The 21,237-nt window shown below is 38.5% G+C and overlaps 1 protein-coding gene across 19 annotated transcripts in view; it reads right to left on the bottom strand.

Moving 5' to 3' along the window:
* LOC129732845 (phosphatidylinositol 4-phosphate 5-kinase type-1 beta) overlaps positions 1 to 21,237 on the bottom strand; it is an 84,354-nt gene that overhangs the window by 18,238 nt on the left and 44,879 nt on the right. For 17 of the 19 annotated variants that reach the window (XM_055694180.1, XM_055694173.1, XM_055694174.1 and 14 more), the window contains exons 4-8: positions 5,759 to 6,118; positions 5,551 to 5,693; positions 5,312 to 5,486; positions 4,839 to 5,170; positions 1,615 to 1,644 (exon numbers count right to left, since the gene is read on the bottom strand). In XM_055694180.1, coding sequence (XP_055550155.1) covers positions 1,615 to 1,644; positions 4,839 to 5,170; positions 5,312 to 5,486; positions 5,551 to 5,693; positions 5,759 to 6,118 — 1,040 coding nt within the window. The remainder of the gene's footprint in view (positions 1 to 1,614; positions 1,645 to 4,838; positions 5,171 to 5,311; positions 5,487 to 5,550; positions 5,694 to 5,758; positions 6,119 to 21,237) is intronic. The other 2 variants (XM_055694181.1, XM_055694186.1) reach the window with 1 other exon arrangement.

The following is a 21,237-nucleotide window of genomic DNA, read 5'->3' as shown; positions in this document are numbered from 1 at the left end:
GGTGAAATTTTGGACAGATCATTTTTTCGGGTCAATGAACAAAGTGTACATGGTCGGTTCTTGAAAATTGATATGACCCTTTTTACTGCCACCCGAATGAAGATAAAAAGATACTAGGAGAAGTCATACTCAATAGAGTTTCGAAATGATGATTTTTCTCATCTAAAAGCCATGTTTTTTTTTTTTTGAGAGAAACAAATTTCAAAATGGTGAATTGATAACGTGGAATAACACAGTTGACACCCAATCAGCAACTCTTATGCGAACTGAGTTTCAGCTGGGTCATTCCATCTCGAGTGTGCAGACCTCATGTCAATGACCTTCTAAGATTTGACTCAAAGTTTAGGAAATTATTCATATGAGGTCACTATGTTAAAATCCTGGTTTCGATTCTATATCTATGAAAACGGTTTCCAGTTCACCAGAGGAAGCAACGTACACAAAACAAACAAAAAAAAATACTGAGAAACCATCCCCCAAGCCTAGTAGCGCCAATAAATAAACGTGTTTTTTCTTGATTTTGTATGGGAAAAGCAACTTTTTTGCATTTCCTTTTTAGAGTACTCTTCATTACGCTAAAACATTTCTAGATGCCTAACAACTTTCACGAAGACACTAAATAGCTAGGACGACAGGTTACTTCTGATGTAAATCTGACTGACGCCGGCACACTGGTAGTATTGGCAGAAAAAAATATTTTCAGCATTTAATTCGACATACTCATCTTCGAAAACCTATAGCGTTTTAGGGACATTCTAACTCTTCAGTGTCTTCGGCAAAGTTGTTTAGCATCAAAAAACCTTTTATTTGAAGTCATAAAACGTATGGTTTAAGACATTTTGAGCTCTCTAAATGGAAAATGCAAAAAAGAGGATTTTTTTTTTCATACAAATCTTCATACAAATTTAACATTCAATGCACCAAGCGGAGACAAAACCAATCGACTCCCGATTGTAAGGGGCTCCAAATAGAACAAAAAAAAATTATTTTTCTCTTGTGCTATGAAGTTTTTTTTTTCATATAACGACGTCCTACTCTAATATTCATCTCTGTACGTGCGTAAAAATCTAACGATGACTCAGGTCGAAAAAAGCGAAAAGATGCAGCCTTAAAAAGATTATAGCTTTTTTCTCCATTCCTCTGAAATTTGGTGTCTCACGCCAGTGTAGAAGTGTGTCAATTCACAGCAAAGTGCCGTATAGTAACTGCTCGTCGGCTTCATCGCTTCAACGTTACTAGAAAGCTCATTTGAGTATCTGAAAAAATGTTAGTGGCTAGGGGCACCAAAATTCACGGGACTGGTCAAAAAGCTATAATCTTTCATTTTGTCCAGTTTGAGCTTAAGGGCCACCCTTTTGTTGACCAGTGTAATTAAATCCTCAAAGTAATTCGATCGAAGGCGGAATAGGTGTCCGCTACACGAGTATTTTACCCGCTCATACAAAGAAAGTTACTTCAATATGCAAATTCAACCACCATCACAGCGCCCTTATCCGCGATATCTATCAGTTGTACCTATGCAAATTATAAATTTCTGATGAAAATATGGCAAGCAAGTGAGTGGTCTGTGGGCATTCGCTGCTTTTGCTTCACGAATGCGAACGAAGGCCATACCTAAATAGCATTTTTCCATAGGTACTGTTCCTGAACCGCCGGGACCGAGATAAAGAGGAATGGAAAAGGGTTACTGTAGAGTTAACATGATTGCACTAACGTTGAAACACGAGGAACAATTACTAAATCAAAAATATTAGTACAAAACCGGCACAGCCACAGCTTATCAAACGACGGGTATGTATTTATATGAGGTAGGATATGTGAAAGTGAAAGGTCTACACATTCGGAGGGGCTCGTTAATGGCAGCACAATCGAAGGATGGAACGAAAACCGATCCGTAGAAGCGATTCCGCTGTTCGGGTTGGCAATCAGTAAATTTACAAAACAAAACATTCGGGAACCATCAGACATCAACAAACAAAGGCAGGTGCAGTGATTTGTGAGTGTATTGATCGGGTTCTGTACAGCAAGGTTATGTCGTCCCGTAAGGATTCCTTGAGTGACAGTGACCGATAGTGAAACTAATAACCAAAATTTCACTATCGACTCACCTTTTTAGAACGAGGTTTCTCAGTGCATTAAGTATGACTGTGAAGCTTCGAGGGCCCCCAAGGATCAACGTACACAAAACAAACAAAAAAAAATACTGAGAAACCATCCCCCAAGCCTAGTAGCGCCAATAAATAAACGTGTTTTTTCTTGATTTTGTATGGGAAAAGCAACTTTTTTGCATTTCCTTTTTAGAGTACTCTTCATTACGCTAAAACATTTCTAGATGCCTAACAACTTTCACGAAGACACTAAATAGCTAGGACGACAGGTTACTTCTGATGTAAATCTGACTGACGCCGGCACACTGGTAGTATTGGCAGAAAAAAATATTTTCAGCATTTAATTCGACATACTCATCTTCGAAAACCTATAGCGTTTTAGGGACATTCTAACTCTTCAGTGTCTTCGGCAAAGTTGTTTAGCATTAAAAAACCTTCTATTTGAAGTCATAAAACGTATGGTTTAAGACATTTTGAGCTCTCTAAATGGAAAATGCAAAAAAGAGGATTTTTTTTTCATACAAATCTTCATACAAATTTAACATTCAATGCACCAAGCGGAGACAAAACCAATCGACTCCCGATTGTAAGGGGCTCCAAATAGAACAAAAAAAAATTATTTTTCTCTTGTGCTATGAAGTTTTTTTTTTCATATAACGACGTCCTACTCTAATATTCATCTCTGTACGTGCGTAAAAATCTAACGATGACTCAGGTCGAAAAAAGCGAAAAGATGCAGCCTTAAAAAGATTATAGCTTTTTTCTCCATTCCTCTGAAATTTGGTGTCTCACGCCAGTGTAGAAGTGTGTCAATTCACAGCAAAGTGCCGTATAGTAACTGCTCGTCGGCTTCATCGCTTCAACGTTACTAGAAAGCTCATTTGAGTATCTGAAAAAATGTTAGTGGCTAGGGGCACCAAAATTCACGGGACTGGTCAAAAAGCTATAATCTTTCATTTTGTCCAGTTTGAGCTTAAGGGCCACCCTTTTGTTGACCAGTGTAATTAAATCCTCAAAGTAATTCGATCGAAGGCGGAATAGGTGTCCGCTACACGAGTATTTTACCCGCTCATACAAAGAAAGTTACTTCAATATGCAAATTCAACCACCATCACAGCGCCCTTATCCGCGATATCTATCAGTTGTACCTATGCAAATTATAAATTTCTGATGAAAATATGGCAAGCAAGTGAGTGGTCTGTGGGCATTCGCTGCTTTTGCTTCACGAATGCGAACGAAGGCCATACCTAAATAGCATTTTTCCATAGGTACTGTTCCTGAACCGCCGGGACCGAGATAAAGAGGAATGGAAAAGGGTTACTGTAGAGTTAACATGATTGCACTAACGTTGAAACACGAGGAACAATTACTAAATCAAAAATATTAGTACAAAACCGGCACAGCCACAGCTTATCAAACGACGGGTATGTATTTATATGAGGTAGGATATGTGAAAGTGAAAGGTCTACACATTCGGAGGGGCTCGTTAATGGCAGCACAATCGAAGGATGGAACGAAAACCGATCCGTAGAAGCGATTCCGCTGTTCGGGTTGGCAATCAGTAAATTTACAAAACAAAACATTCGGGAACCATCAGACATCAACAAACAAAGGCAGGTGCAGTGATTTGTGAGTGTATTGATCGGGTTCTGTACAGCAAGGTTATGTCGTCCCGTAAGGATTCCTTGAGTGACAGTGACCGATAGTGAAACTAATAACCAAAATTTCACTATCGACTCACCTTTTTAGAACGAGGTTTCTCAGTGCATTAAGTATGACTGTGAAGCTTCGAGGGCCCCCAAGGATCTTTCTGAACTGTTTCTGACACAGACAAGTATCAATCGCAAATGTATAATGTGAGTGTTAAAAATAGTGCAAACATCAGCAACTCCAGCAAACAAGAAAATACATAGAACATAAACGAAGGTGTTGACGGTACTTTTCACACGTTAGAAAGAAAGTTGATGATTCATTACACCAGTACAAGTTCGAGAAGGTTTCTCGATTAAGATTGGAATTACTGTCCGGGCGCACAGCTGCTGTCATGTATCAAAAAATTGATTGCATTTTATGGCAACAATGTTGTACTCTGCAACAATAATATACCCCTTTGCTAACAATAACTACTTTGAAAAATAAGAAAAAAATGTGAACAAAAAGCGCTAAAAAATTCCTACTGAACATAATGTAATTAGAAACGTTATATGTCTATTAGCTTATGTTAAATATCTTCAAATTATAACGCATAATGTTGTTCTTTCTCAATCACCGACTGTGTTAAAATAGTTCCGAACTTTTTGCAGGTTCCGCAGCACAAAAAGCTGACCGCATGCGTTATTCTAAGTAAATCTAACGAATATATAAACGAACAAATCGCCAATTAAACGACATGCAACGCGATAAAGCTTGCCGTTTAAAGGACTCCCATTTTCAGAGTGCAACGATTCGGTGTGTTGTAAGAATAGATTCAGTGTGAAGCAGTGCATGGTATCGAAAAACCACAATCCTGAAAAGCCAGTCTCTAGCATGCTGCATCCTCACATATGTGTAATCGAACAACTAGCCTCTCAGCCAATGCAGCTAGAAACAAAACCAAAACCGAAGCCAAGTGCGACCCATGCGGTCGATAGCAGCTGATAGCTGAGAGGTAAACTCTATTAACCTACACAAATACGGGTATTTATACAAACGGATACACGCTAACACAGCTACGGAAACGACCTTTCCTACCTGCTCCGATTGAGGGCCGTCGTTCGCTCCTCGCGCTCCTGCACCATGTACTGGTCCGCCTCCGGTGCATCCTCGTAGTCCGATTCCCCCTCGGATCGGGCCTTGGCTGCCGCTTCTTGCTTCTCTTTCAGTGCCAGATCGAGATTGTGGATACCGACCAGCAACGAGTAGTCCATGATTTTGAACGACTCTAGCACCCGACAGTCCCGTTGGATGGTTTTGATTAGAGCATTGCAGGTGTCCGCCTCGAGAAAGATGCCGTTTGGATGGTGCTCTATAAAATCCAGATCCTTGTATGTGGGGGAAGATTTCGCTCGCTCGGCTTTGTTGGCCTGTTAGGAAATGAACAAACAAGAACAGTTATTGCATTGCTGTTTCCCGCAATTCGTACTTAAATTGATATAATTACAGACTTTTAATAGAAATTGATTTTTTTTTACTAAAATTAATATCGTTTACTAGCAAATATTTACCTTTCGCTTGTACGTCGATCCCTTCAAATCATACTTTAAATGCATCTTGACGTACGACGGCAGCAGATTATTCATCGCCACTAATCGAACGTTTTTACTATTGCACTGGTAACAGTAGAGCCCGAAGAACTTGGGCAGCAGGGTGCGGGGATTTTGATTTAGATTCATGTAATATCTGTGTAATAAACCAAAGCAAAATTGGATTGAATCAGAAGGGAGCGAGAAGAGCGCACACCTACCCTGGTAACAGTTTCTGCAGAAACTCGCCCTCCTTATGCATTACAGTCTTGATGATAAACTCGTCGTCATCGGTCAGATAAAAAATCGAACCGGACGCTCCCGGATTCGAGAGCTCCCGTAGCGGAGCTGAACACATTGACATCTGCAAGAAAAAACTTACATTAATGGAAATTACTCCATAACCATGCTCCAAGAATAGCCACTTACCATGAAATCATCCGGCTGAATGCCGAACAGATCCCGAAAGTACCTAAACGCTATTGGAGCATAAATTTTGAACTTGAACTCGCTAAAGTGGTGCGCCGGCGTCATGCTGGAACCTTCCGGCGGGAACGATATCGTCTCCAGCTCCCAGAAGTCCATCATCAACAGATCCCGCCGGGGTTTGGACGCCAGGCTGCCCACCGTATGCTGAATTCCCAGCTGAATCGAGCCCATAATCTGGGTGGTTTGGATTTTCTTGTAGGTAATCTCGCCCCCTTCACCCACCCGCCGGTGACCAATCTTGCGCTCCTTGTCAGACTTTGGCCGGTGCGGCCGCGAGGCCAGCGCTTGGTCCGCCGACATCTGAAAATACAAATAATAGAAAAAACAATAACATTAGTTACCGATTGATTCTAATGAGCCAACGAAACGTAAGGCGCTAGGGCTTCTTCTTTCTACTCTCATTTCCCTCCGGAGTTCCAATGTTGGCTTTAATCCGCGCGTAAAATCAACATTTTATGGCTCTTTAGAGACAGACAGCACGACAAAAGCGATACCCTGAAGCGTCTCGCTAACGTACAATGAATGAACAACCCGGGACAGGTGACATATTATCCACCATTCTTCGATGTTGTAATGCGTGAGATTCAACAACAAGAGGAGAAAAAAATCGAACGGTTCGACTCTTTGAAATTGGAATCTGAAATAGGAAACTTTTGTCAAAAACCACAAAGAATGCACGTGTGGGTAGGCTCGATACGATCGGGTAGAAAAACGCTCGGTGGGCCGTGTTTTAAGGGTAGGTAAATGTTTGAAAATAAATGATGGCTTCTCAGAGCTTAGCAAGGAATAGATAAGTTCCACTTTCTACTTTCTTAGCATCCTATTGATTATTTAAACTTTTTGAGAAAATGTTTATAAAACTACTGGAGAAAACGCACGCCGACCAGAACGATGTGATTATGATTATCAAAAACTATCTCTCAGGCAGAGCGTTCCGGGTTTCCTTGCACAATGCGTACTTAGAGCAATCCACCATCGACGCAGGAGTGCCCCAAGGTAGCATCTTGGGTCCACTTCTGTACAACATCTATGCCTCGGACATCCCACCTTTTCTTGTGGGTGGTGTATTGTCCTGATTTGCGAATGATACCGCGACCATGTACAAAGGTCGTGTCTGATACGCAGGCTACAGGAGGGCCTGGATGCTCTGAATGAGTATTACATTAACTGGAAAATTGTGATCAATATGGCAAAGATCCAGGACATAATGATCCCACACTCAAGATCGCCCAGGCTTGTTCCTGGTGAAGTTGTCTAACGTAGTGGTCTACCTTGGATTTATCCTGGACAGTCATCTAATCTTCAGGTCTCATATGAATAAAACTATAAACAAATGTAGTGTACCTGAAGAATAAGTTGGCTGTCTACAAATAGATTATCTTCCCCACATTGAGAACGCAGTTGCAGTGTGGAAAGGCTGTGCTCGGACCCACAAACTTAGGCAGCAGCGCATGATCCTCCTGTTTTTTTCTCAATATAAGATATATAAGTTATATAAGCAGGCAATGTATATACAAATGAAAATTGTTAAAATAGTCGACTTATTTAAATATAGTTTCCCCGAGGAAGATACCAATCAGTGTCGAAGCATAGGACAAAATTAAATAGCTGTTTTCAAATTGCAAGACCGCTGAGCCGAAGAAAAAACCCCCGATATCGATACACGGTCGATTCCCAACACATATAAGATATAATTTGACATAATTTGACATTCAGATACTATCGGATCCATTATTGCTCTACATACTTCATATTATTTTGTTCTGTAAAATCGGATAGTGCTCTCGGCTGTGACTAATGTATAATGTATTAGGGATTTTCAGCTCATCAGTCAGCAAGCATTGGAAAAACGAACGTGTTGCTACTTCTTCTCCAACGTGTCGACAATTTATTTTGTCTTTATCAAGGAGTCTGTAATATAGTGTACGTACAAAGGTAGGGGTTTGTCTTCAAGTTATACTTATTGCGTTACTTACATTAGCTCTACGTTTTGTTGTTATGTTATTGTCTATGTTTAAATTGAAAAAAGTCAGTGTTGTTGCAGATATTGTTCTTAGTGGCACTGAAAAACTGTTCTATCCGTTCGCATAGGAATCTTCATGTTATAATAGTTTTAAATTTGTTCGTTGTCATACATATGTACTGTGAGTGGCAGTCTTTGCATGGAATGCTGTAGATAATGTTGCTGAGGTCTTCTTTGGCTATTTTATCTTTCGTTCGGGAATAGTATTTCTTGGCTGTGTTTGTGTTTTGTATAGCTATTTTTACTGTTGTGTAGTCTTTTTTCAGGAACTTACTGATTTTTTTCGGTGAGGTGTGGGATGTAGGCCATTGACGGTAGGTATATTGCAGGTCCGGTTGATCAGCTACATTCTGCTGCGTGCTGCTGCTATTTCAGCATACCGAGGAACGGTAACCGTTTGTTTTCTTCTAACTCGCAAGTAAACTGAATGTTGGGATTATAAAGGGTGATTTTTTGCTATTTGGTTTTTCGTGTATTCAGATTTGACAGTTCACGCGGGATTTTTGACAGCTGTCAAAGTCTAATGTACTCAGTTTGGTTTGCCATTTCACCATGAACAGACTTACGCCTGAACAACGCTTACAAATAATCGAATTTTATTACCAAAATTCGTCCTCTGTGAAAAATGTTTTTCGCGCATTACGACCATTTCAGTGACGAAGCTCATTTCTGGTTAAATGGGTATGTTAATGAGCAAAATTGCCGCATTTGGATCGAAAAGCAACCAGAGGCAATACGAGAATCGCCAATGCACCCAGAAAAATGCACGGTTTGGTGCGGTTTTCACGCTGGAGGCATCATTTGTCCGTACTTCTTCAAAGATGATCAAAATCGCAACGTTACGGTCGATGGCGCTCGCTATCGCGCGATGATTTTTAATTTTTTTTTGCCGGAAATGGAAGAGCTGGGTCTTGTTGACATGTGGTTTCAGCAAGACGGAGCAACGTGCCACACATCGCGCGAATCAATGGACATATTGCGGAATGAGTTCGGTGAGCAATTCATCTCACGAAATGGACCGGTGAATTGGCCGCCTAGATCATGCGATTTAACACCGCTAGATTATTTTTTGTGGGGCTACGTTAAAACTCTCGTCTATGCGGATAAGCCAACAACAATTCCAACCTTGGAAGACAACATTACACGTGTTATTCGCGAGATACCAGCCGAAATGCTCGAAAAAGTGACCCAAAATTGGACTTTTCGTATGGAGCATTTCAAACGTAGCCGTGGCCAACATTTGAATGAAATTATCTTTAAAAAGTAAATGGCATAAACCAATTTATCGGCTCAAATAAAGATTTCATACAGTTTTGTAATTTTTATGCGTTTTTTTTTAAAGAAAAACCAAATTCTTAAAAAATCACCCTTTAGTTGTTGAATGTTGCTAGGACGTGATCAAGTTGGTTGAGCAAAGGGCGGGGTCCCTGCGTGGTTGGTAACGTCTGCGCCAACCACGCTCGAAGCCTGGGTTCGAATCCCAACGCCGACATAGGTGTCGATGGTTGTGGGGTGGCGTGATCAGAGGCGTCTTGTCCACCTGTTCAACCTGTTCATAGGACAGGTAGACAATCTCAGGAAAAAATTGATTTTTTCACATTTGTAGAGTGGATAAAAAATCATCGGAGTAATTTATTTGTAATTTCAATGTTATCCCGAACATCCTTATTTTATTTTCTACATAGTGGAAATTTATGCACCGTGAAGAATGTAACCTGATGGGCTACACTTCAGACTACGCCATACAATACAACTCACACGCAACGCAACCCACACGCAATAATGACTACCGTTTGTTCAGACCTTTCACCTGAACTAACCGTCGTTCAACACTTCTCTGCACCTTCAAGTGCGGCAGGGTAGAAGCAGTCATTTATGCTCACTACTACTAATGCGACGCCTCGCGTAAAAAATGACATTTTTGGTTCAAACTTTCTGCTGAACAAAACCGATGTCAGCGAGAGAAAACATTCATTACACACCACCTCTCTTTAGTGTCTGGTAATCTGTTCCGTTATGCCTTTCTGTTTCTTCTCTCGACGTCATTGAAATTTGAGAGAGACCACGTGGCCGCGAGAGTTCGCTGATCCATCTTCAGAGCTTTCGTTGTGCAAATGAAAAACGAGCAAATTCATTCATTATTTCTGTCAATGTGGTGGAATTCTTCCGTCGATGTAAAGTTTCATTCAAACCTCTACTCTTTTGTTCATTCGAAAACTTGAACCTCGCATAGTCCGCATAGTATACGTTTGTCTTCTTACGCGCTGCTTTCTTTTTGATTTGAAATTTTAACATCGTCAAAGGAAACGCTTTAGCATTGAACAAAGATAGGTTTTTCACTCATGCGAAAAGTTTAGAGGCAAAAAGATCATAAACATTATTTTAATTATCGTTGGACAAAACCTGAATGATACTGACATTGCATATCACAACGCCATCCGTCGAGCGAACTTTTCTAGTTCTTCGACGGATCCAGAGTTATTTACGACTAAAACCGATCATTGAGAATCATAATGTGATAAATGTGGATAAAGATTTCCTCTATGAAATGATGCAGATATCATTATGTATTCTACGAGAAAACTATCGAAAAAATCGCGGTCATAATAGATCGTAGAACTTCTTTGCCATATAGATAAATGTAGAGAGATAAAAGTTTTCGAAACTGTTATCACGATACTGTTGTTTCAGTATTGCAAATGTTGATTGAACAGGTAGCCCACTTGGTCACGCGTCGCCTTTGGGCGTGATCATCTCACAACCAACCCAACGGGTCTAGATTCAATCCTAGCCGACACCGGGAGATTTTCTGAGGCGAAAAATCTCTGGGATCATGCCTACCATCGCATGAGGAAGTAATAAGCCGTTGGCGCCGGTCCGTTAATCAACGGGTCGTAAGTTAGGGTCCTGGGTGGAGTGACCTCCCGGGCGTCGGTGATTGGCACAACAACAGTAGCGGAACTAGACCGACGGAAAATAAGCGAGAAAAAAAGGTGGTCGAGTGAAATGGCGGTGACCTCGTAGAATCACCGTTTTGAAGTCAGATTTAAGATCTGTTATTTTAAAAGATGGGTAAGAGAATGCTGCTATGTGGACAATGTCTTAGAATTTTGATATACGACTTTATAAAAAAATGGCGTCGAAAAAATATCGAAAACTTTCGATATCTTGAAAATTTAAAATGGCGTTATTGTTGCCCCTTAAGATGAAATAGGTTTAAACTCGGGGAAATTTGTTTCTGCATCAAAATACATTAAAAAAATTATATATGGAAGCCAAGGCAGAAAAAAGTAAAATTTTGTTGCACTGTGTAATTGATTATTTTTAGAAATCGAAAAACAAAATGTCTTGAACATCTTCTCCTCTAATAAAAATAATGAAAATAAGTACTAAATGCAAAAATTAACAAATGTAAACCGAAGTTAAAATGCTCTACTAGTAAACCACATGTAATGTTGAACTGTTGCTAAGTCAAAACACAAACTATGGAGTAAATTAAAGTTTAGTCAAAATAAAAGTCACAAAATAAACTGACGCCGGTGCGTACGTGGAACCGAAAACGAAAGAATAAGACTAGAGTCATCGTTGAATGCTAAATGTTTTGAACAAATCTCAAGTTTTTTTTAATGATTAATGATTCAACGAATGGCCGGATTCACGAAAGTGCTTTGATCAGTTAATATTTTCAATCATTTGTTCAGTACCCAACTTATCAGTATTACACTACTTGCACTACTATAACAATACCTGATACTTTATGAGTGTAGTGGTTTGGATCAGTTTAATACATTTAAAATATGCTAAAGCATCAAATTCGTCATGTCCAGGGATACCAAGTATGCATATTTTTCTGTATTTTACAGATTTTTGAACTAAAAAGCCTAAAATACAGAATTTTTGCTATTCCGTGGAACTAAAATCAATTTCAAATGTTGAATTCCCCTAATTCGTCACAATAACAAGGGTTAGATAACGATTTTCGTTGACCATAAGATTCATTGAAACAGATAACTTAACATGGTTTGATTTTTGGAAATCACCAAGCAAGTTTCCGATACGAAGATCATTTATGAGAAACTTTTGAATAATTCCACATTCTACGGTTTGTGTAAAACACATATTTTCAATAAATAATTGTAGCAAATCTAACGTCACGAATCGCATGGCCTCTAGCTAATGAGTTCAATTTAAAAAAAAAGTTACGTTGCAGAACAAGAAGGAGCTACTAATATGAAGTCAACGAAAATTTTACAAGATAAATTTAACAAAGAATAGATTCTTAATACAGATTGATTGACCCGTGATACAGGAATACAGATATTTTCGAAAAAAAATACAGAAACGAATATGGCAACCTTGATTCGTTGAATAAGATTCAATCTTAATCAACAGTTGTGCTAATTCCACACAATATTGATGTGGTTTCGCAACATTCAACTTTTGCGTGTACATTCAATGATTAAAAAGTTAAAATCTTTCATTTTTTCCAGTTGTAGCTATGAGACCATTTTTTTCCTCTTTTGTCAATCAATGTTATTGTTTCATTCAATTTTATTATTAGAACTTAGAAATCTGGATACGATTGCACAGTACAGAACGACTTCTTAAGCGGAAATGGAGTTTTCATTTTTTCCATGTCTATAAAGCCATACTCTCGGTTTTCAGAGCCACACCTAGACCTACTCATAAGAAGCAACTTCTTCGTAGAGAGTATGGCTCTAAAACTACAGAAAAAAATAGAAAACTTCATTTCCGCCTAAATTATCGTTCTGTACCACTGTGGATTGGTAACATGCTCGCATGTCAGTATTCATTTGTTTTTCTCCCATAATTCGGCAAATAAATGCGTGTAATCCTCTAGAGACATATAAATTATTGTGATGCTTCACATAGAAAGGATGTTAGATTTTGAACGTAGTTTATGTTTGTATCGGTTGATTTATTTATAGTTACGTCACCTAACAAACTGTAATGATGTAATAAGCAAAAATTTAAACACATTTATTGATGCAGACCTACAATTTTGTCGTTTATACTGACATTGTGGAATGTAAATGTAAAACTGAAACATTATAATGAGTGATCTCAAGCGTGGTTTAAATTCTAATACAGATTAAATCATAATCATTTGATTTATTGTCCACATTTAGATGATCGTGGCATCAGATCCCAGGTTTTTCGTTGTTTAAAAGCAAACCAATTGACATTAACGTTGTCCACATCCATGCATTCTGCAATTATTCATATCCAGACAAAACGCTCAGGCGACCACATTGCGAACGCGATGCAAATCTTATAAAAAAAACTATCCAGAAAATGCTGACTTGAGAGGTGTTTCTAAAAATATAACGTCAACGTTTTTTTTTTGTTTAGAATGAATGTGTGAAGGAAACACGTGCCGCTGGCTACGACATCCGGGACTGCTGTACTGTTCATAGTATATCCTTATTCTGGTTTTGTTCTCTCTGTTTTAAAAAGTGCTTTCCGTTGTCGTTTTTTTTCCTCTATTTCGGTCCCATAATTTAGAAGGCCTCTGCTGGATGGTGTGAGCCTTCGGCTCCAGCTTGACCAACCTTCTACAGAGGTTTGTCTGCATTATGGAATCGCAACTCAACTCTAGTTTATATAATCATATGCATCAACAACAGCAGTTCGGTGTGTGTGTGGCATAGGAAGGAATTTTTATAGCATGAACGTGATTGTTTTCGGATACAATGCAGCTTATTTTTCCACACTTGATGGTAATCGATCCCACACTACATGGCAACCGACTCTATCAAGATTAAGTTTATGTAATATATGCCAAAATTTTATCTAAGATAGACAAAGACATCTTTTTCAAACTTTATGTTATCAGTTTTTTTAGAAAAAAAATATGGTGTCTGTTTACAACCCCGTTGAGATGAAAAATTGACTTTATGCTGCAGTAGTCCAAACTGGTGCTTACTGGGCTGCTACAGGGATAGTATATTTTTGAGTCTAATGTAGTTCAAGGTACTTATCGCGTCGTCTATTTTTAAAGCTCATTACTTCGCATTCGCGCTCGACAGTGGCTGACGATACCAAGGCTACCGGCAAGCGTCCAGTACGACAACTTTTATGACGTTTATGATTGTAGACGATGTTGAGTTTGATTTTCATTCAGTCCATTCGATTAATTAATAACACGAGTAGGTAAACTCATTCCTAATCACGTTTAAAGTGAAACAGCATTCGACGAGGAGCTTCCGTTTTTTTAGACATTTTTATTGATTATTTGAAGCTACAAGTTTGATACTCACGACGACAAGTTGAAAGGAAGTGAGCACTACTAAAAAATCGATACACTTTGAAAAGCATTCAAACGCCACTAACTATCAAGTCATTCTGGCAGATAGCATGTCGTCATGATTGGTGTTGCCACGCTGTCGCATCTTGTCTCTAATGAACGAAACGTTCTTTGCGTAGAACAATTGCACCAGCTAAAGACATTGTCTGCTGGCTAGGAAATTCAGGCATGTGTTCTCGTTTCAAACAATTAATGTATATACTGCATCTGTTTAGCATGTACAACCTACAGACAAACGATACTTTTAGCATACACGGAATGTTATGCTTCATGAGTTTAGTTTAAATTTTGTTTATCGAAATGCAAATAATTTCAAATAGCATATGACTAGATGCTTATCTTTTGCCCCGACCATACATTTCACTTAACCATTCTGGGTTTGTTGAATTTTGGTATGCAACATGGAACAAATAGTGGTTAAATAATTGTGGTGAAAATTATCATTTATTAAAAATTTGTTATTTATTTTAAGCATTTGCTTATGATCACCGTAAAAAAATAGATATGAATTTCAAACAATGTGCCGTATTCGGATCTTATACTAGATTGTAGAATCTATACCAAATACCAAATTACAAATTTCACAAAAAATGCTAGCAAAGTCATTGAACATACAGACAAATCATCCAGTTGACAAAGTTATCCACCGCGAGTAGAGTGCCCAATTGCATACCTTCCTTTTCTAGTGTACGGCCGGCAGCAGCCAGAAACTGGCGACGTTTCAGGACAGGCACTGATTTACTGACGACGAAAATGACGACTGCAGGTCAGGATGGGTAAAGTGAAGAGCGATGAGCCACTGCCGTTATTCCCTGGAAACAAGCTAGCAGTAGTATACCCGTTTCAACAGGTATTTCATTTCGGTCCGCAGTAGTGTAGTGACAAACGTACTTGTGACATAATGAAAATCATGACAGAATTTATAATGGATTTCCGACGACGAGAAGTACCCGGAAGAGGGAGGACACTCACGTTCCAATGTGGTACTTCAATTGGTTAACTTTTCCATTAGTAGTTTATTTTTAGCACAGGAACCACTTTTTTTTATAGTAGCATCTTGAATTATGAATGAACTTTTGTTGTGATGCTCCCAACATGTTTAATTGAAACTGGTTTCAATCAGGCATTTTCATTGCATATTACCAAAAGACTTTGGAATAGCTGGTATCATACAGGTGCGTGAAAAGTTGGGTGATATTTTTACCTTTTTTCCAATGTACGCGGTGTAAAATTTTGAGCACACCATAAGTATAAGAATGTGTCACTCATGATATCATAGCTTTTCATCGTATTAGATATTGACTTGCAATGAGTGGGTTTTCTATAATCCACTTGAGATGTCTCTTTTTCAAGCCTGAAAAACAACAGAGAAAAAACTTTCTCTAGACGTCCAAGGAAAACACCAAAAATATCTTCAAGGGGAATGGCTGATATGAAAAAAGCGGAACGTGCTATCGAGAACATGAAAGAAACTTCTTCGCTTGAGGTCTCTTTTCGTATTTTTTCGAGTGTAACCCGGAATTTATTATGCTCACGACCTGCCAGGGGTGAAAACTGACAACAAAACCAACTATGCGATGTGCGTCTTTAAATTCTAAGTTTTTACAACAAAAGTTATTTTCCTTATAACAATATTAGTGTAATTAGTAAAAGTTCTGAGATTAAGTTTTGCTGCTAATCGAGAAAGAATTCAGCAGGCAGTTCAGAGCGATGAAAATATTTTTTTCGCAGTCTCTTGTTTATTTTAAAGTCGCACGCACCACATATAAACAAGAATGACAGATAAATTTTAGGTGCTCACAGCATCTACGAACTAAATGCTTACAACGCCGTCTGTTGGAGGACAGACGATTGACTAACGGAAATTACACACGCGTTTGATTGAGTTCACGCGTAGAAACCCTAAATGGAAAATTGTCTAATGACATCGGGTGGGTTGGAGACATTTTAGAACTAAACTCCGATGAGACGAAAACAAACCAACTGAATACCGTGTAGTGACCAGTTCAAACAACGATATCGCGTGCTACTATCACTGTGCTAAGTATAGTTACATGCACCCAAAACAAATGGAGAAAATTAAGTTGTTTAATAGCTATTTCTATTTTTTTTTTTTTGCTTTTTGTGTTTTTGACCGCACTTTGTCAGAAATATAGTAAACTAAAAGTAACAAAACAAATGACAGCTACGGGCTCGTATGCGTTTTTGCAGGGGAAGAGCCGCAATGCCTGTGTTAGTCAGACTTTACTCACTGCATTTGTATAACTGCACCATTCCGGTTCATTTAAGCTTTTAACTTCTTTTATTCACTCTCCAAATCCTGGTTTGAGTGATATACTATAGGGAAAAAATTGACCAGAAAATTGAAAAATCGCAGGGGCTGTGTGACGTAGAACTACATAAAGTTGTCTGTTACATTACTTGTACTTTTCTCTTTTTAGGTTTTCATTTTACATCCTTTAAGTAATGCCGAATCGAAACACGGAGTACACTTTTCGTTTCCTTTTGTGATGCTCTGTTGCCAATACGTTATATCGGACTGCCAGCACGATAGGTATCACGAACAAACAGCAACAGGGAAGAAAACCCTCAGCAGACAGTAAAAAAAACTGTACCATTGGCATGCCTGTTCGTACTTAAAACGAGGTGGCGCAAACGACTGACGTTTGCCCTTTTTGAAATCGGTGATTTTTCGGATTTCAAAAAAGGCAAACGTCAGTCGTTTTGAAGCGTTGAGATCTGGTGTCATCGACACTTCCCGCGACTTAATCCTATTTCCGGTTGAGGAATTTCTTTTTTTTTAGCACAAAGTACTTTACGAACTAATTTCATTTTTTGTCATAATTCACTTACATTTTAAGTTTAGTAAAGCGGGCAATGTATGTAGTTTCTTTGGAATGCGAAGATGAACGGGAATAGAAGGTGTGACTAGACTTAGAAAAAATTTCCCTCGTCCAGACGGGACGCGGACAAAGTAGTTTTTTGAAACATTTTGTAGAGAATATCTTGACATTTTACTTGATATTTTTTTTCCATTCAACATTCAAACTGAAGAAGCCCTAGCGTATCTGAATTGTTCATATGATAAACAAATATCATATATTCAGCAATTTTTCTAGTGGTATTGAGTAAAAAAGTGATCGTTCATTTTATTTCAATTTTTTTCCACAATTTATGAACCACCCTATGTCGAATAAATAAACCCCTCTGATGAAATTAATGGTGTTTACTATTATACAATTTATTTGGAGACACTAGCGATTAATTTTAAAAGACAATTTCTAATTTTCCGAATTCCGTCTCCCGCAATTGAAAAAAACGACCAAAAATCAAAGTTCCAGAGTCGATTAAAAAAATCAAATGAAACCAGATCTCAACGCTTCATGCATGTTTTACCCATCTGGCATTAAAAAAAATGAAAACCAAACAGCGTCCATAATACCATTAAAATCGGAATTTCGAATATCGATACGCGGCAGGACTCAAAAATTTCGTCTTCTCGAGAAAAGTCCTCATGCAAAATTTCAGCTTAATCGTAGTACTTCGGGAAGTCGTGTCTCAGATCGGTTCCACTTTTTTGACCGTTGAAAAATTTCGATCCCCACTTTTTGGACATTTTTTCGATCTCGATTTTTTTTCTGGTTCGAACTCTAGGGCATTTTTTTTACTTTTGTCGATCAGTTATAAAACAGGTTTGACCCTTTGATGCCTATTAGGAAGCGCGTGAAGTCTTCAGATGGGTCCTTTTTTTCAGATACTTAAATGAAGTTTTTCCGTAAACAAACGTAGAAGCGACGAACCCGCCAAGCAAATACTCTGCGGCTTTTCGACGCATTTTAAGCATGACAAGAGCACCAAAATTCATAAAAAAAGAGTTGAAAAGCTATTCTTTCATATGCTTCCATACTCTATGGTCGACTTCAGGTCTCCGGGCATCATGCTGGCTCCAGAAATACTCATATTAGATTATATTCGGCCCAACGTCAGCAGAGTTGTTATTATCCTCAATATGTGAAATGAACCGAGTTAAAATTCACCGCGCACTCCTTCTCGCTGCATGTTGTAATTTTTTGCACCACACTTCTTTCTTCTGCTTTGTGCTGTGCCTCTGCCGCTCGCAGCAAAAATCAACTTGCTGCATGCACCACAACCGAGCAAAGCAAGAGTGGTGAATCAGTGTAGTGAGAATACACAGAAGTACACCGCAGTGCGCACTGCTGAGATAATACAACAGAGACAGCCTGAGTTTTCTCGTAGAAAAATGTGATGCGGAGTGGCACCTGTTTTTTTTACAGTTTCTAGATGCAAAGCAAACGTGATCTCTTTTCCTGCGCAAATGCTCTTCTCGTTTGATATATGCTCATGAGATCCCACTGCAGCAATTTAGATCACCTTGCAGTGATATAACAACTTTCCTGTTGTCCTGAAATTGAAAGAAAAGCTTCAACAAATACAGCAAGAACTAGTTCTGCTGAAAACTTTTTTGCCAATGATAGATTATGCTGCTTTCAAAGCGTCTTTGAATCATTCTCTCTAGAAGGATCATCATGTGTACTGCGTAACTCAATTCATTGGTATGGTACATTTTCTCTTAGCATTGCGTTTTGTGTCTCTTGCTTCGATAACTGCAATCAGCAAATCCTTGACCTCCGACTAACTTTATAATTTTATGGTTAAGCTCAACCAACTTTGTCGTTTTTCGAAGTTGTTTATTTCTGTTCAAACTAAATTTTAAAGCAACTCAGTTGACATCTCAGAGATCGAGTGTTTCTTGGAGAACTTTCGAGGGTTTCTTCAAGTTTTTCCAGAAACGGAAACTTTTCATGAACCGAAGGTTCGGAGCATTGCTCAAACCACCCGAATAGGATATTTCTGGAGAAAGTCTGGCATGGCACAATCTGGAAGAATGAATCAATTTTTGACAATAGATGTACGACAAAAGCATGTTAAATGCACTCATTTAATAAAAAAAAATTCAACAAATCTGAATGTCCCAAATTCACATTGATCTCAATTGTGAATGGGTGAGGATGGGGCAGATTTGCTTCCTAGTACTTATTCAGCAACACATAACCTTTCGAATGGTAGGCGATTTTTTGCTAGTACTTACTGGGAACCCAAACAAAAATCCTCTTATGTGAAAGTTTTGTTAATCAAAAAATACTGGAAAACACGTGTATGGCAAGGACTCGCTCTGATGCAGTCTTTTCAACCTATACAGCATAGTACTGGCATAAATTTACAACATACCTTCACTGTTACCACCCATATTAAATTTACACACAAGAATCACTTTAAAGTTTCAATAACACCAGTGGAATTTTATATTCTAAGTAGAACAATTTGTGACTTATTCATGCGCTCTATTTAAGCAATACCATGGTTTTGATAGCTATAGTCGTTTGTAAAAACTCAGATAAATTCAAGATGACCGGCATACAATGTAGTAAGAGTCCGAGAATGCAAAAGAATCAACAGCACGAGGCATACTGGAATTTTTATTTTCGTATTCTGGTCAGATTTTTGACTGAAATACTCCTGTGTGCAACGTACAAATTTTTTATCATTTGACTAGCTGACCCGGTTAACTTCGTCCCGCCCATTTTTTTTATTCAATTAATTTTAAACATTTCACATGCTTCCAAAGATTGGCTTTGCGATTTATTAATGGTCTGCAAATGCATGACGAATCGGATATTGGATGCGTTCGAACTGAAAAAACAAAAAATAGTTTAAAATGTTAGATTTTATCGAAATGAGAACATTCTCGTCATAGGATTTATTTTAAAGTATCATTGCTTGTCATACATTGGTTCTTGGATGCTTTACATCAAATCTTGTGTCATTACCTAACTAATTAACTTCAAATTAAAATTATGCAGAAAGCTATGTTTCATTTGTATTGGAGCCCTCGCTTCTAGCGGAGGGCTATCGGTCTACCACAAAAATATTTCTCGCTCCCGTTAACCATCACACACCAAATTTGATCCCATCTGCTTGATTAGTTCTCGAGTTATACTGATATTTATGTTTTTTTTCTGCATAGGAGCCCTTGCTTCTTGAGCAGGAAGAGATCTCTAACCACTATTGAAATATTGCTTGCTTATCAAAGCATCCAGATGTCAAATTTAGTTTCATTTGCTCGATTAGTTCTCGAGTTATGCAGAAGTTTACGTTTCATTTGCATGGGAGCTCTCCCTTTCAGAGGAGAGAAGGGTCTCAAACTATCATAAGAATCATCCATGGCCCCAGAAATCACTACATGAAAATTTTCATGCCGATTGGGTCTGTCATTTCCAAGTCTATGCGGATCAGACAAACAGACAGACAGATAGAACTCCATTTTTATATGTATAGATAATAAGAACGATCGTTTTGGTATTCTGGTGGTTTGGTTTGGATTGGTCTTTCGTAACAAATGAAAATTGTGAATTATCTAAAAACAATCGTCTCCTTTTCCGATGACAGTTGATAGATGCTTCCGAAAACTGCCACGTGCGGTTCATAGATGTCATCCACTCGTCAAGCTACCTAAGTGTGGTGTGAGGCGTTCTTTTGATATCCCGCTCGACGACACCACACACAAAATAATCTAAAGGATTGACATCGGGACTGCTAGGGGGCCAAATTTCCTTCTCCCAAAACTCCGAAACATTTTCAACATGCCATTCCTTCGTTTCCTGGCATTATGAGCAGGTCTTTATTTAACACAGTTTGTTCCTATCTGATACCTAACAGCATAAGCTATCCAATACTGCCAGATTTATCTGAAACTTGTTATGCAAGTTATGTTGGTATTTGAAATTTACTGTAAAGTTCGTCACGCACCCTGTAATTTTGTTAAGAAATTAACAGCAAAACTTCCGGCGTAGAAGTAACATACCTTTTTAATACGCAACGAATCCCCATCGACGTACAATCTATTCATTCGTCAAAATATTTTATACATTTAAAGCCGTCCTAAACCAACAAGTTACGATACGTGAGCCTGAGGCACGTGCTCGTGTGAAATAAAAATTTGCGTGTGACCTTAAGCAACCGCCCGCACCGAGAAAAGCTCTACCAAAA

The sequence above is a fragment of the Wyeomyia smithii genome, chromosome 3 (genome assembly GCF_029784165.1).
Source record: "Wyeomyia smithii strain HCP4-BCI-WySm-NY-G18 chromosome 3, ASM2978416v1, whole genome shotgun sequence".
NCBI classification, from domain to species: Eukaryota; Metazoa; Arthropoda; class Insecta; order Diptera; family Culicidae; genus Wyeomyia; species Wyeomyia smithii.
Note: the sequence above shows the minus strand (reverse complement) of the source record. Positions and strands in the feature narration are given on the sequence as shown.